The sequence below is a fragment of the Myotis davidii genome, unplaced genomic scaffold (genome assembly GCF_000327345.1).
Source record: "Myotis davidii unplaced genomic scaffold, ASM32734v1 scaffold269, whole genome shotgun sequence".
Classification (NCBI taxonomy): domain Eukaryota; kingdom Metazoa; phylum Chordata; class Mammalia; order Chiroptera; family Vespertilionidae; genus Myotis; species Myotis davidii.
In genome coordinates, this window is record NW_006383008.1 from 1,527,038 (window position 1) to 1,541,344 (window position 14,307).

The window sequence follows — 14,307 nt, forward strand, 5'->3', positions numbered from 1 at the left end:
ATTCTGCTGAGAGAGGATCTGAGATAGGAAAGGCAGAGATCCCACTTTCCTCAGAAGAAAACCAAGATTAGCCAGGGCTTCCTATGCTAATAGAAACAGACCCGATGTGTGGGAGTGTTAGGGGATCGTTTCACTATTCCACTCCAAACTGTATAGCAGGATCCTGGCTCAATAGTCTGAAGCTATACGTTGAATCTATATGAAGAAATGTAACAGGGTGCTACTGAAACAAAGCCCTAAGTTAGGTCTAAACCCCAAAGCAAAATAAAAATGGTGGAGACTCGCCAGGTCATGAATGTGGCACAGGTCAGTCCCCACTGGGGACTTTCTACCCTTTCTTGAGCCCCATAATCAATTGTGTCTTCCATCTGGAACCTGAGAAATTGCTGGCCTTGAAACTGTAAAACCAAATTGTTAAGCTGAACTGAACTGAGTTTTTATACAGAATTTTTTTGAGGGGACTTCTGTGTCCTTATACACCATATACCTGTGTATAGGGTGCAGTGTCTACATTACCTGTGAATACAAAGTGAAGTTAACTAACAGGACAAATAGTTGCAGGTGATGGAAGGGAGGAAAAAAACTGTCTATGGGAGATGAAGAAACCTTCTGTGAGAGAAGAGACTTAAGATAAAGTTTGAAAAGGTCAGATGGAAATAAAAGAACAGATATAAGACATAATCTTGGGGGATTTCACAGGTTTCCAGATCCACAGAATGGCTATTATGGCCTGCAGCACATTTTATCAGGAAAGGGACTGAATAAGGGACAGCAGAAAAAAATGAAAAAGAGTTTGTTCAGTGAGGATAAATTGAAGGTCCTTATGACACGTCTTCAGAGACAGACTGCTTATAGTCTAGTGAATGAAATTTAGACCTTTCACCAAAATAAAGGGAATGTCTCAGATCATATTGTCAGTAGATTGTGGAAGAGCCACATGTATAAACGTGTGTGTGTGTGTGGGGGGGGTGTTTACCGGGCTCTCCCATAAGTTATCAGTTGCACACATTAATCAAAGTGCACTACCCTCCATCCACTTTTATATTACCTGTCTGACTTTGTGCCAATTTCTTTTCTCCTCCCCAACACCGTTGCCTCACAGTTCTTCTTTAAGACATGGGATGGGGATTTGTCAAAGTCAATGAGCACTTTATTACAGTGAGAACACTCCGTAATGAACAATTCAGCAATTTAATGAGATTCTGTAGATCTGTCTCCAGCCTGTCCATCAAGTTTCACTTCTATAAAGCACCCTGACACTAATCCTCTGGCATACCCAATCTTCACCCTGGGCTGAATATTAGATTCTTCCATGGTATATTGCATTACCAGTATAACCTCAGCAAAAAATGATGAACTTAACTATACTTGAGGCAATATAGCTGGTCTGATTTGATTTTTCTCTATTGGGTTGAGTATGAGGGAATTACTTATATACTAAGATAAAGCAAAAACAGTTTCTTATTGCCTGCTGAATGCCTAAATTGACCATATTTATGTGAGTCTTTTAATTCTTCCTTGAGGACCAGGTATAAAAAAAATGTTGCCTGCAGCCAAAAGCCGTTTTTAAAATTTGACATTATAATATTAGTAACCTTTAGAGAGGCAATTGTGGTAACTCATAAGTGGACAGTATGGAATTTTTGGACACTCAGACTAGACTTGTGCATATTGCCATGTCTATCTCTGGCAGTGCCTTCAACCATGCCACCACAAGAGGCAGAAGCCACAAGGATGGTTGGCTCAGATCTCAATTCAGTTAGAAATAATTAAATGCAGAATTCATTCCAAGTCTTTCTTTTTCCCTTTGGGAAAGGAAAGAAAAAATTGTAGCAATTTCCCACTTTGAATTGCCCCCAAAATTCTGATGATTTGTGTTACCAGGGAGAACAACAGATAATTAAAATTTATACCTAAAACTCATCTTCCCCAAACACTTTTGACCTCTGCCTGAACAAACATTATGAGAATTATGAGAAGCAGAAAAAAAATCTAGACCTTATTCTTGTGTCCTGATATTTTGTTTTTCAAGGCAGTGTGGAACACTGCATAAATGAGGGCAGGGGTCAGCAGACTTGGACTTGAAGGCTTACTCTGCTCTGTAACCCTGAGCAAGGCACCAAAGCCTCATTTTGCTCATCTGTTAGATGGGGTGATAACAGCCATCCTTCAGGCCTGTTGTGATGATAAGTCAAAAGTTTGAAAAGAACCCAGGTCTGGAAGGCCCTCAGTACACCACAGCTCTTATTACCATCACTGATGGACGCAACAATGAAGAAAGAAGTTGCTGATTAAAGTAACGCAAAGGAAGAAATAAGGAGAAAGACATCAGAAAAAGTATTAATCTGCAGAGTCAGATACTGGATTTAATTAACAGCCACCTCTCACTCTGCTTTGGCTATTGGCTCTCTGAATGCTATTTGGTAATTCACTGCCTTATCAGCTTATGGAAGACCTCATATTTTCCCCAGAATAGTCTGTATATAAATATTTTTCATATGATCATGACATTTGGAAGGTATGCTGCCCTACAAGTAACAAGATGGCTAGCCCGCGTTTCAGAGAGTGAGACAGACAGTCTTTAGAGGCAGGGGGAAGAAGGGCTCTGACTGTTTCCCAGACACCAAGCGGATTGTTCAAGGATCGCCACTGGGGATGAGCAGAGAAGGATTTAAATTGAATAATCAACTTGAAAACACAACACATCCTCCTGTCTCCGAGAAAAAGGATATTCAAAAAGAATGCCATGTCAGGCGGAAAGGCAGGGCTCAGGAAACCAGCAATGAATGAAGCCTGAACTGAGGACGGAGATTTTTCCACTACAGTGCAAGAAGAGCTTCATTTCACTTAAGGTCTCAGTTGCTCTCTGATGCAACAAAGAAATGTTTCCGAATTGTTTATAGGCAAGCCCAGGCTTATTCTGATTCCATTGGTCTTGAAACTGCATAAGTACCACTTGACAATCCATTCTTCTCTTATGCAATTTCAGAAAATATCTTTTATCAGGAGAAAAAACACACAAGCCTTTGACTTGGGGATTTGGGAAGTCACAGGGAGGTCCCGAGGAATCTCCCCTGCGAACCTCCGAGTGAAGCTGAGCTGGCTAAGGCCTCCAAGCTTCACGGGCTGGTTCTTCAGTTCCTTGTTCATCAAGGAGCGTGACTTCTGAGCCTTCGAGTCCAATGAGGACCAAACCAAACAAAATATTTCTTATTGTCCCTCAATCCTTTAACTTTTTTTGTTGTTGTTGTTAATCCTCACCCAAGGATATTTTTTCCATTGATTTTTAGAGTTGAAGGGAGGAGGGAAACGGTGAGGGAGAGAAGGAGAGGTAGAGAGAGAGAGAAAGAGAGAGGAACATCAAAGTGAGAGAGACACATCGATTGGGAGCTCCCACATGAGCCACGAGTGGGGCCAGGGATCAAACCTGCAACCCAGGCGCATGCCCTTGACTGGGAATCGAACCCACGACCCTTAGGTCCGTGGGCCAATGCTCTAACCATTGAGCACACTGGCCAGGACAATCCTTTAACTTTCAATCATTTTGTGCCCTCTCCACACCCAAAGAGCCCCATGCAGACCACCCTTACCTGCCAGATCTGCTCTTCACTCAGGGAGGTCAGGCGGTCGCTCTTCAGGACCTCCTGAAGCAGACAATAAGGAAGCGTTAGAACGTCTTCCGGGCGGCTCTTCAGGAGTTCAGAGAGATGCTTCACTAAGAAATCGATCACTGCCTTCTCCAACAAAGTGAGGTTAAAGAGGTCAGCAAGTCTGTACAGATCCAAGTAATTAAAGATATTTAATTCCTGGGTGCCAAAAAAAAAGGGGGGGGAAATATCTTAGAAATCAATCCAAGAAAGAGCAGGCAAGAAATTCAGATTGAGGTCTGCAGGATAGGAGTGGGACAAATGGGACTGCACTCCATTGAGAATTTAAAAAAACACACACAAAAAAAACAAGCACCCCAAACCTCAATTATAAGGCTCTGAGCAGAGAACTGCTATTTTAGAATTCACCTTTTCTCCTCAATTTGCCCCTCTTAAAATCTATATATTTAAAGACAACTTAACAAAGGGATTGAAAGGGGTTTCTGGTTTCACTAAGATACTTTCCAACATTTTAGAAACATTTACCAATGAAGACAATTTTCCTACCCTTACCATATTTTACAGTTCTCAGGTGATAAGTTTTTCCACTAAAGATGATGTGAGGGCAGGTAAAATGAGAGTTGTGAGTAGATGACACAAACTATATGAAAATAGATGAACTCTTCTCTTTTTCCAAAACTTCAAATTACATCTTTGAGTAAAAACAATCCACCCTGACTTAATGTAAGGTCTTAGAAAATTAAGAACTCTCTCAGAAAAGATTCCCACTATAAATAATTCTATATTGAATCCACCTAAGATGGATGATTTATAATAGTTCTTTGTTTTTTATTAGCCGCAGATAACCAGTGGTAATTGTTCCCTCCTTTTCAAAGAGTTTCTGTAGCAATGCTTCATTTTGGGGGGATTTTACTTGTCCTTGTAAGTTCTCAAACTCATAACCAGGCCTCTCAGATCATGCTCCAGAGAGCCTGGCTCCATGGGAAGCTTTGTCTTGTAACCGCAGGAATCAGAGTGGGCACCCAGGCTTGTTGATAGAAAACTTACCCAGTACAAGGCAAACTGTGTCCTAGTTTGCCCTAATGTTTAACTTGTGATTATTAACATGTGATCAGTATTTTCCGATAAGTTAAGAAATGCAGACTATTAATACATCAGAGAGCTATTTTACTCCACTGACCTATTTAAGTAATTTTCAACATACTTTTCCCCTTTTCCAGTTGTCTAAAAGTATTAAGAACTCTTTCTAAAATATTTTATTCTATTTTAATGTATTTGTTTCTTTAATATTTGAAGGAATATGTTCTAAATCAGTGCTGCCCAACATGGTAGCCACTGGCCACATGTGGCTACTGAGCATTTGAAATGTGGCTACTCTGATTTGAGATATGCTGTGTTAAACATAAACCGAATGCAGGAAGTAAGAAAAATAGAATATAAAATATCTCATTAATAATCTTTATGTTAATTATAAGTTGAAATAATATTACTCTGGATATGGTGAGTTAAAGATGTAATCATAATTAATTTCACCTGTTTCTTTTTACATTTTTTAACTCAGATGCTAGAAAATTTAAAATTACATATGTGGCTCCCATCACTCTTCTATTAGACAATGCTGCTCTAAATGATAAAATGCACAATAAAGATACTGTAAAAACAACTCTCCAAGTAACAGCTGCATCATCACCGCAACTACCTAATTTTTTTTTTTTACTTTAGATTCTGTATCTTTTGGTGGGAGATGACACTATAATTATATTCCTAATAGGAGTCAAGCTCGATGTCAGGAATCAGCCATAAGAGACCAGTGCTTAATAGCTGTTTGTCAACACAACTGAAAAGGAAGACATGCTTCTTTACAATAAAGGTTAGCTCAGATGGCCACCAAAATCCACTGCATCTCAAATACCCAACTGCCTGCTCCCAGCTATTCAATAAAAACATCCTGGCTTCTCGTTCAGCAGATTTTATCAAAGGAATACTGACGATTTTTACTTCAGCACCATTTCTTTCAAGTAATGTTTGAGCTCATTCTCCGAATCGTATTTTTTAGGATTGGTGAATTCTATTCTGAGGGGAAAGTAGGCACAACCCTGTATACAGAGCTTCTGTAGCAAACTTGAGTACCATCTTCTCTGGATGAAGAAGTTATTTCTGGTCAGTGTATCTATGAAGCAAGTTTAACTGCTGCAGGACCCCGCATATGATTTCAGCGTCCCTGTAGATTACTCTGGAATGTAATGGGTGGTGGGTGGGTTTGGTGTCAGTGCCCTTGAGGTCCCCAGGCGCATAGCCAAGACACGGCTCAAGGTCCTGAGGCAGCGCCTGGCAGCACCACACGGAGAGAGAGCAGAAACAGCCAACCTTTGCAAAGTAAGAGCAGAGAACACTCACAGCTCAGGAACAGGGTTTTCCCACTGGTTCCACAAAAAGGGTGCATGCAACCGAGAGTTTGAGACGGGAGTGTGTATTAGCAACCAAATATCCTTTCTTAAGCATCTTTATATAGAGAAGCTGGGTTTCTTCCCATTAGATGCCTGCACTTAAAAGCAGGCCAATTCAAAACTCTGGAGAGCCAGAGAACGAATTTAACTTAATTGGGGATATAAAAATCGATTAAAAAAATTGAAAGCTCTTCCTCTAAAATTAGGAAGAAAACAAGGAGGCCCAGTCTCACCACTCTTATTCAACATAATTCTGGAAGTCCTAGCCAGCGCAGTCAGTCAAGAGAAAGAAATAAAAGGCATCCAAGTTGGGAAGGAAGGAGTAAAAGTGTCACTTTTTGCAGATGACAGGGTTCTTTATATAGAAAAGCCTAAAAACTCCACAAAAATACTATTAGAAACAATAAGCAAGTACAGTAAAGTTGAAGGATCCAAAATCAATGTACAAAAATCTACTTTCCTATAAACTAACAAGGAAACTTCAGAAAAAGAAATGAAAAAACAAAACAAAGCAAAAAGCAATTCTTTTTGCAATTGCAACCAAAAGAATAAAATACCTAGGAATAAAGTTAACAAAGGATGTGAAGATCATATATACTGAAAATTATAAAGCATTATTAAAAGAGACTGAAAAAGACATGATAAAATTGAAAGATATGTTGTGTTCATGGATTGGAAGAATTAACACCATTAAAATGGCCATATTACCCAAGCAATATACAGATTTAATATAATCCCCATCAAAATCTCAATGTCACTTAAAAAGAATAAAACAAAAATCATCAGATGTGAATAGAACCACAAAAGACCCCAATAGCCAAAGCAATCCTGAGAAAAAAGAATGAAGCTGGAGGTATCACACCGCCTGCCTTCACATTATACTACAGAGCAACAATAATCAAAACAGCATGGTATTGGCAGAAAAACAGACACACAGGCTAATGGAACATAACTGAGAACTCAGAAATAAAACCACATGTATATAAGCAAGTAGTTTTTGACACAAGAGCCAAAAATACACAATGGAGAAATGAAAGCCTCTTAATAAATGGTGCTGGGAAAATTGGAACGCCACATGCAAAAAAATGAAACTAGACTACAGTTTGTCCCCATGTTCAGAAATTAATTCAAAATGGATCAAAGACCAAAATATAAGATCTGAAACAATAAGTTACATAGAAGAAAACACAGGTAACAAGATTATGGGCCTTGGTCTTAGAGAATATTTTATGAATTTGACCATAAAGGCAAAGGAAGTAAAGATAAAAATAAATGAATGAGACTACATAAAACTAAAAGCTTCTGTACAGCAAAGGAAACCCACAACAACAACAAAAGACAACCAACCAAATGGGAGATGATATTTGCAAACAACAGCTCCAACAAGGGGCTAATATCCAAAATATATAAAGAACTCATACAACTCAACACCAAATAAACAATCCAATTTTTTTTTTAAAAAAATGGTTCTTCTTTTCTGCTGTTGCATTTGAAGGTAATTATTTAATGCTTGTTTCCACAGTCCTGAAATGTTTTTATTTCCAAAGAGTATAATTTTATATAATGCTCAAATCCAATCTAAAACAGCGCTGCACATTGGTAGAGAACTAAGAAGCTTAAATGGACAAGTGTTAGTGGCTAAATAAACAGCAAAAGAACCAAACTGACACATGTTCATGTGCAAGAGAAACATCAATCACAAGTCTGCTCCCTATCTTTACCTTTTTATTCTCCTCTCTTCTGCTCAAAAACATGATTTCCCAAATCTCCAGCACTTTCTATACATGTCAAAGGTTTTCATTCCCTTTGCGTGCATACTTAGCACTTCAGTAGTTATACCGTATAAAGTGGGAGGTTGAGGGAAAAAAGAAACCACCCTCACTGAGGTGATGAAGTCACCGTAGACATTCCTCCTACTGGGGCAGACGGGCTTTGTAAGCTTTAAGCAAAATCATCACTCCTTGTCCTGCCTCCAGTATCAAACTATCAATCCTCAATTTTTACCAAAAAACAGTCATATGGATCACCTGTTTATAACCCATTATTCGATTCCCATTTGCTGATGGTTAAAAGTCTAAACTCAGTATCAGTGCATAGCCTTCCATGGCCTGGATCCTGCTGACCTGCTTACCCTGCAGGGTGACAATCCCACACCCTGGCTTGGCTTCAGCCTTACAATGGCCTACACAGTCACATCCTGTGCCAGGACCACACCAAGCATTGGCAATAAAATGACAAGGAAAAACAGACAAGTTCTAGGCCTTGTGGAGTGTAGAGTCTATTAGAAACGCGTGTCATTAATCAAAACATACTACAAATAAATGGAAACTTAGGTTACCGTAGGGCTATGAATGCTCGCATGGGTGAGTTGACCTATAGTAAAAACTTAGTAAAGGCTTCTCTGAAAAGCTACATGGAGCTGATAGCTGAAGGCAATGTTAACTTGGCAAAGGGTGGGGTGAGAGTTTATTAACTGTATTATTTCTGTATTTTTTTCTGTATTATTTCTGTACTTTCTGTATTCTGGATGCTCTGGCATTAGGGGTCTCACTGACCAAGGAGAGACTGTCCTTTCCAGGGCCAGCCAAATAAAAATTGTTAGAGATAGCAAATGACTTGCTTATGCACATCAACCAATCCAGAGCCCATACTCTGAACCATCTCCTGTCTCTGGCTCCTACACTCTAGGACAGGGGTCCTCTAACTTTTTAAACAGAGGGCCAGTTCACTGTCCCTCAGACCATTGGAGGGCCGGACTATAGTTAAAAAAACACAAAAAACTATGAACAAATTCCTATGCACACTGCACATATCTTATTTTGAAGTAAAAAAGCAAAACGGGAACAAATACAATATTTGTATTTGCATGTCACCCGTGGGCCGTAGTTTGAAGACCCCTGCTCTAGGAGGTAATTCTCCTTTGCCCTAATCATCCCAGGTCCAAGTACTAGACAACTAGACACTGCCTGCTCAAACTATTCAAATTAGACAACTGTAGGCCTGATTACCTGCCTTGCCTTGCCTTTCCCACAGAAGCCACAATAAAGGCTCTGGCCCGTGCTTTCTCCTCACTCCTTCTACCTCCTGACCAGCCCAGGTGCTTCCCCCGCACCTCTTGGGAACTGTGAGTATCAACGTATCTTCTTCATGGCAGCTGTCTTCCTGATCTGTTGCCTTCACCATACCTGAATAATAATAAAACCCACATTTTAAAACAGGGTGGTACTGGGATTGCAGGGAGAATGTTCCCAACAGAGGAAGCAGTATATGCACAGTTCCTGTGGATGAGGAATCACATTTCCCGCATTCTGGCTGACATCCTATCTAAATGAGCGCACCCCCCTTCCTCTCCAGGTCACCCTCCAGCACATCACTCTCTTTTATTTGCTTTTACCACTCACCACCAGCCATAAGTATCTTCTGCATTTACTTGCTGACTTATTTATAATGTCTTTATCCTCTAGCCCCCCAAAATGATGTTCTATGAGAGGAAAGACCAGTCTGTTTTATTCACTGTTGTATTCTTAGTGCCTAAAACAATGCCAGGCACATGGTAGAAGCTCAAGCCATACTTGTTGAATGAGTGAACATTTCACCTTTTCAGCTCCCTTGGTTCAGGTCAAACTGACCATGTTCTCCTTTGTGCCTCCAGCCTGCCCTCTGCAGATTTCTATCCCAGCACTTGTCCCTGTCAGCACCCTTTGAGTATAGATCTGACCCCCTCCACTAATTCTAAGCTCCTTGGTGCCAGGGACTGTAATGGACCTTGGTATCTAGCAGAGAGCAGATGCTCTATCCAGATGAGTTTAATGAAAGAATGGCCGTGAGCTTTTTAAAAAATATCCTCACCTGAGGCAATTTTTCATTGATTGTTTTTAGAGAGTGGAAGGGAGGGAGGGGCAAGAGAGAGAGAAGGGAAGAAAGAGAAAGAGAGAGAGAGAGAGAGAGAAAGAGCGAGAGAGAGAGAGAGAGAGGTGAGAGAGACACAGTTGCCTCTTGCATGTGCCCCAACTGGGCTGGAGAGCAAACTTGCAACCCAGGTACATGTCCTTGAGCAGGAATCAAACCTGCAACCTTTCGGTGCATGGGCCGACATTCTACCCACTGAGCACACTAGCCAGAGTGACCATGAGCTTTTCTGTTATTTATAACTAAGCAAAACCAGAACAGACCATGTGTTTCCAACACGGCTATTCAATTCTGAACATCATCCAAATCAGGCCATTTTTCATACCTCATTGGCCTCCCTTGCTTCTCCATTTCCTTCTGGCCTTCATACATAAAGGCAAAGCCAGTGGCCATTCAGTTTTCCAAGTGGCAAAAACGGTAACAGTGACCCAAGTTGAAAGTGTTAACAGACAATTGCAATGTAACAGCTCTACTGTGAAAAAAAAAATCAATCTATCCAAGTTTTATTTTAAGTCCAAGAGAGAATTATTTTCTCTATCAATTGGCTATTCAGATCAAAGTATCTTTTCAAATGATACTTTGTTCTAATTATGAGATTGTCTCTGTTCTCTCACATTCTGTGACTTAAAAAGCCAAGTACAAAGGTAGAGGCAATAGTTTTGAATGAAAATTATAGTTAAGCAATAAGGAACCCTCTTGAGTAAAAGGAAAACATACATTTTTTTTCTAAAAATATTTCATTTCTTTCACATTCTCACTTGAAATTTACTTTCTACTCAGAATTATAGTATATGCATTGTTGTTCTTTGGGGAATCTTTTTAAATAGTACCTATTTTCCTTTGGTTTGGGGCTATTTGGATTCTCTCTTCCCTTCTATTTGTTTCTATAGTGTGAGTGACAAGTTAAATAACAGAAGAGCCATAAAATGTGTCCCCAAATACTATACTAGCTTTTGAATAAAGACCAGCTTTCCATGTGCATTAATTCTTAAACCTTATATGTTTCCTAAATTCAATCTTTCTGTGTGATCAATTCCCCTAATTAAATCATTAAAATAGTTATTCCCCAGATTAACTACAGAATACGGTAGGGAAAAGAATGCAAATATTACCTTCTTTGGGGTTATATTCAAATGTAATTACATTCGTGAGGCCAATTATCAGATGGTGAGAACAGGACTAGGAGGCAGTGGGGCAGTTAGGGGCTGTGGGTAAACTCCGTGGCCCTTCCATCACTCTTCCCATACCAGGGGAGGCAGCAAGAGAATGACAAGTGTGGGCTTTGTATGTCCCTTGGTAGGGTTCTCGGACTGTGACTTGTGTTCAAGATCTCTCAAGGTCAAAATAAAAGTAATACCATTTTGATTTCCTGAATTTTCCCACTATAAGAGGACCAAATGAATCAGGATTCCAGATTTTTCTGGCTAATAATACTCAACAGATCTAACTATTTTAACAATCCTGTGTTTCACCATTATAATTACGATCTTTCATTTCTAAGGATTGATGCCCTTCACTTATACTGCCCTTCCAAGATGTCACCATAGGTACCACATGTCAATAGTTTACTGCAGATAAACATGGTCAGCAACAAAGTGACAACAAATAAATACCTATCAATAAGTGAACTAAAAATTAAGTCAGAATAAACTGGTGAATATACTAGAAGCAGGGGCATAGAAAGGGAGTGGACTGACAATTCTTGGGGGAAGGAGTGTGGGGAGTGCGGGAAAAGATTGGACAAAAATCTTACACCTATGGATGAGGACAGTGGCAGTTGGTAAGGGCATGAGGTGGGGTGGGAACCAGGTGGAGGGGAGCTATGGGGGAAAAAAGAGGGACAACTGTAATAATATGAACAATAAAGATTTATTAATTAAAAAAAAAAACAGAAAGAAAACATGGTCAGGAGACAGTGGTACTATCCCCAACATGAAGGGAACCCATAAAACTTGAACTTCTATTATAAAATGGTGACACTACATCACATTTTGAGAACTCCTCTAAATGAAAAGTCACCCTTGCTTGGGAAGTAAAGAAATTAAAAAAACAAACAAACACGCAACATTCCAGAGTCTATTCCAAATAACTTTATACATCCCCTCTGCGTATAAAACCAGTATGGATTCATTTTTAAAGCAATGTTAACTAAAAGCTAAATAAAAACATATTATCGACCGCTTTTAGGAACCAAGTACCAAGTCGGGCTTAGTAAATATAAAGCCCTCTGTCACTGACTGAATCCTAACGCTTCCCACTTCAAGTATCCCGTCACACACCCCGTCACTGTCACTAATCTGCTCATGCATATATCTCCTAAGTAACAATGCTCCCAGTAAACTCGTGAAAACTGGTTTTATATCTGATGCTTTTTGTATCCTCTTTGTACAATGCCAATCATAACCGCTTTATCATAGATTGTAATTGAGAACAATTTGTTGGATAATGAATTTTAAAAAGCAACACTTTTTAAAGTTTTTAAAACAAAGCACATCCATGACTTCAAATGGAATGAGGAAATGACACTTGGGTATAGGTATGGCTTTACAACTGGACAAAAGGAACCGATCTCCCGCGATTAGCTGAGAAAGGTGCTCTCAAATAGTTGATATGAGCTTGCGAGATTCTCTCTCTCTTTTTCTTTTAAATATATTTTTATTGATTTCAGAGAGGAAGGGAGAGGGAGAGAGAAAAACATCAATGATGAGGGAGATTCTCTCTTGATGCTACTTCACACCAGGGTCCTCTCACGATTGGCAGGTGTGGTGGAAGGGCCACGCGAGGGGGCAGGTGCATCAGGCCTACTAGCTTCCACAGTGACTCCCAAGTCTCCTGACTTTTCACGTTGGGGTTTTTTGTCGGGTTTTTTTTCCTCCCCAGAATGTTGAAAAGAAGCTTACTTCACTTGGCATTCAAGGATAAGCAGAGACACATAAATGTCCATGTTGTTTGCCAAGTGAAATTAATTGAATGCTCATGGTTTTTCTTTAGACCATAAGGAGAACTCTAAGAATCCCGGTCACAAATGGTTATTGTTTGTGAAGCATTTAAAGACTGTTCGATTCAACAGACTTTAAAGAGCCTGTAAGAAAAGAGAGATCGTACATTGTAAACACTCTTCTCCTCCTGGTGGGGGACTCCCAAGATCAGATTCTACTTCCTAAGAAAGCCGGGCCACTCCAGCTGAAAGAATGAGGCCCTCTCCTGACTTCTATTTACAGGAGCCACTGGTATCTTTTATTTCACCCTTTTCATTTAACCCCTGGCAAGTGGTTTCAGACGTTTCTCCCCGGCTGTGCATAAAAGTACAGACTGTCTCTGCACTTCTTTTGATCTTCCTCTGTCTTCACAAAGTGGCTGCTTAATCAGTTTTGATTGATTAACTGTGGGTAGGTAAGGAAAAATAACAGGCATTTAAAAATTCACTTTTTTTGCTTTTATTTCTTAGTATACAATTCAACATATATTCTCTTGTTCTTCTAAAAATATTTGAATATTTTGAAGTATTTTTAAGTGTTTTAAAACTTAATTTGTTAGGTAGTAAATACATTTATTAAATATTTTAATATTTAATGAATTAAAATATTTAAAAGTACATGCCTGATTTTCTCTGGTGAGGATTTTTATTTTTTTGTAAAAGAAGATATGCCCTCGTCCTGGCCAGTTTGGCTCAGTGGATAGAGCATCGGCCTGTGGATTCAAGGGTCCCAGGTTTGATTCCAGTCAAGGGCCTTTACCTTGGTTATGGGCACATACCCAGCAGAGAATGTGCAGGAGGCAGCTGATCAATGTTTCTCTCTATGAACCAGAAAGTCACAGTTTGATTTGATCCCCAGTGTGGGGCATGCAGGAGGCAGCCAATCAATGATTCTCTCTCATCATTGATGTTTCTATCTCTCTCTCCTTCTCCCTTCCTCTCTGAAATCAATAAAAACATATTAAAAATAAAATAATAAAAAAGATATACAGATGGCATATAAGCATATGAAAAGACATTCAACACCAGATGTCATTAAGAAAAAATAAAAATAGATTCATAAACAAATCAGAGGAGAAAACAAGATGGCGGCATAGGTAAACACCGGAGATTGCTGCCTCGCACAACCACTTCGAAAATACAATTAAAGATGGAACAGACTTCATCCAGAACCACAGGAAGGCTGGCTGAGTGGAAATTCTACAACTAGAAGGAAAGAGAAAAGCACACTGAGACCAGAGGAGGTGCGGTGCGGAAGTAATGTACAAAGGTGTGGAGGTGCGTGCGGAGAGGGCTGGCAGCTGAGGTCACGATTGTCTTTTTCAATCGGGAGGGAGTCTCGGGCTCTGAGCTCCAGTTACAGGCT

General features: G+C 39.7%; 1 protein-coding gene across 2 annotated transcripts in view; it reads right to left on the reverse strand.

Annotated features, from left to right (window-relative positions):
- Positions 1-14,307, reverse strand: part of KLHL32 (kelch like family member 32) — a 197,167-nt gene that overhangs the window by 55,294 nt on the left and 127,566 nt on the right. The window contains exon 6 of one of the 2 annotated variants that reach the window (XM_015557694.1): positions 3,591-3,644. In XM_015557694.1, the coding sequence (XP_015413180.1) occupies positions 3,591-3,644 (54 nt within the window). Of the gene's footprint in view, positions 1-3,590; positions 3,807-14,307 lie in introns of both variants that reach the window. The other variant, XM_006778235.2, reaches the window with a different exon arrangement.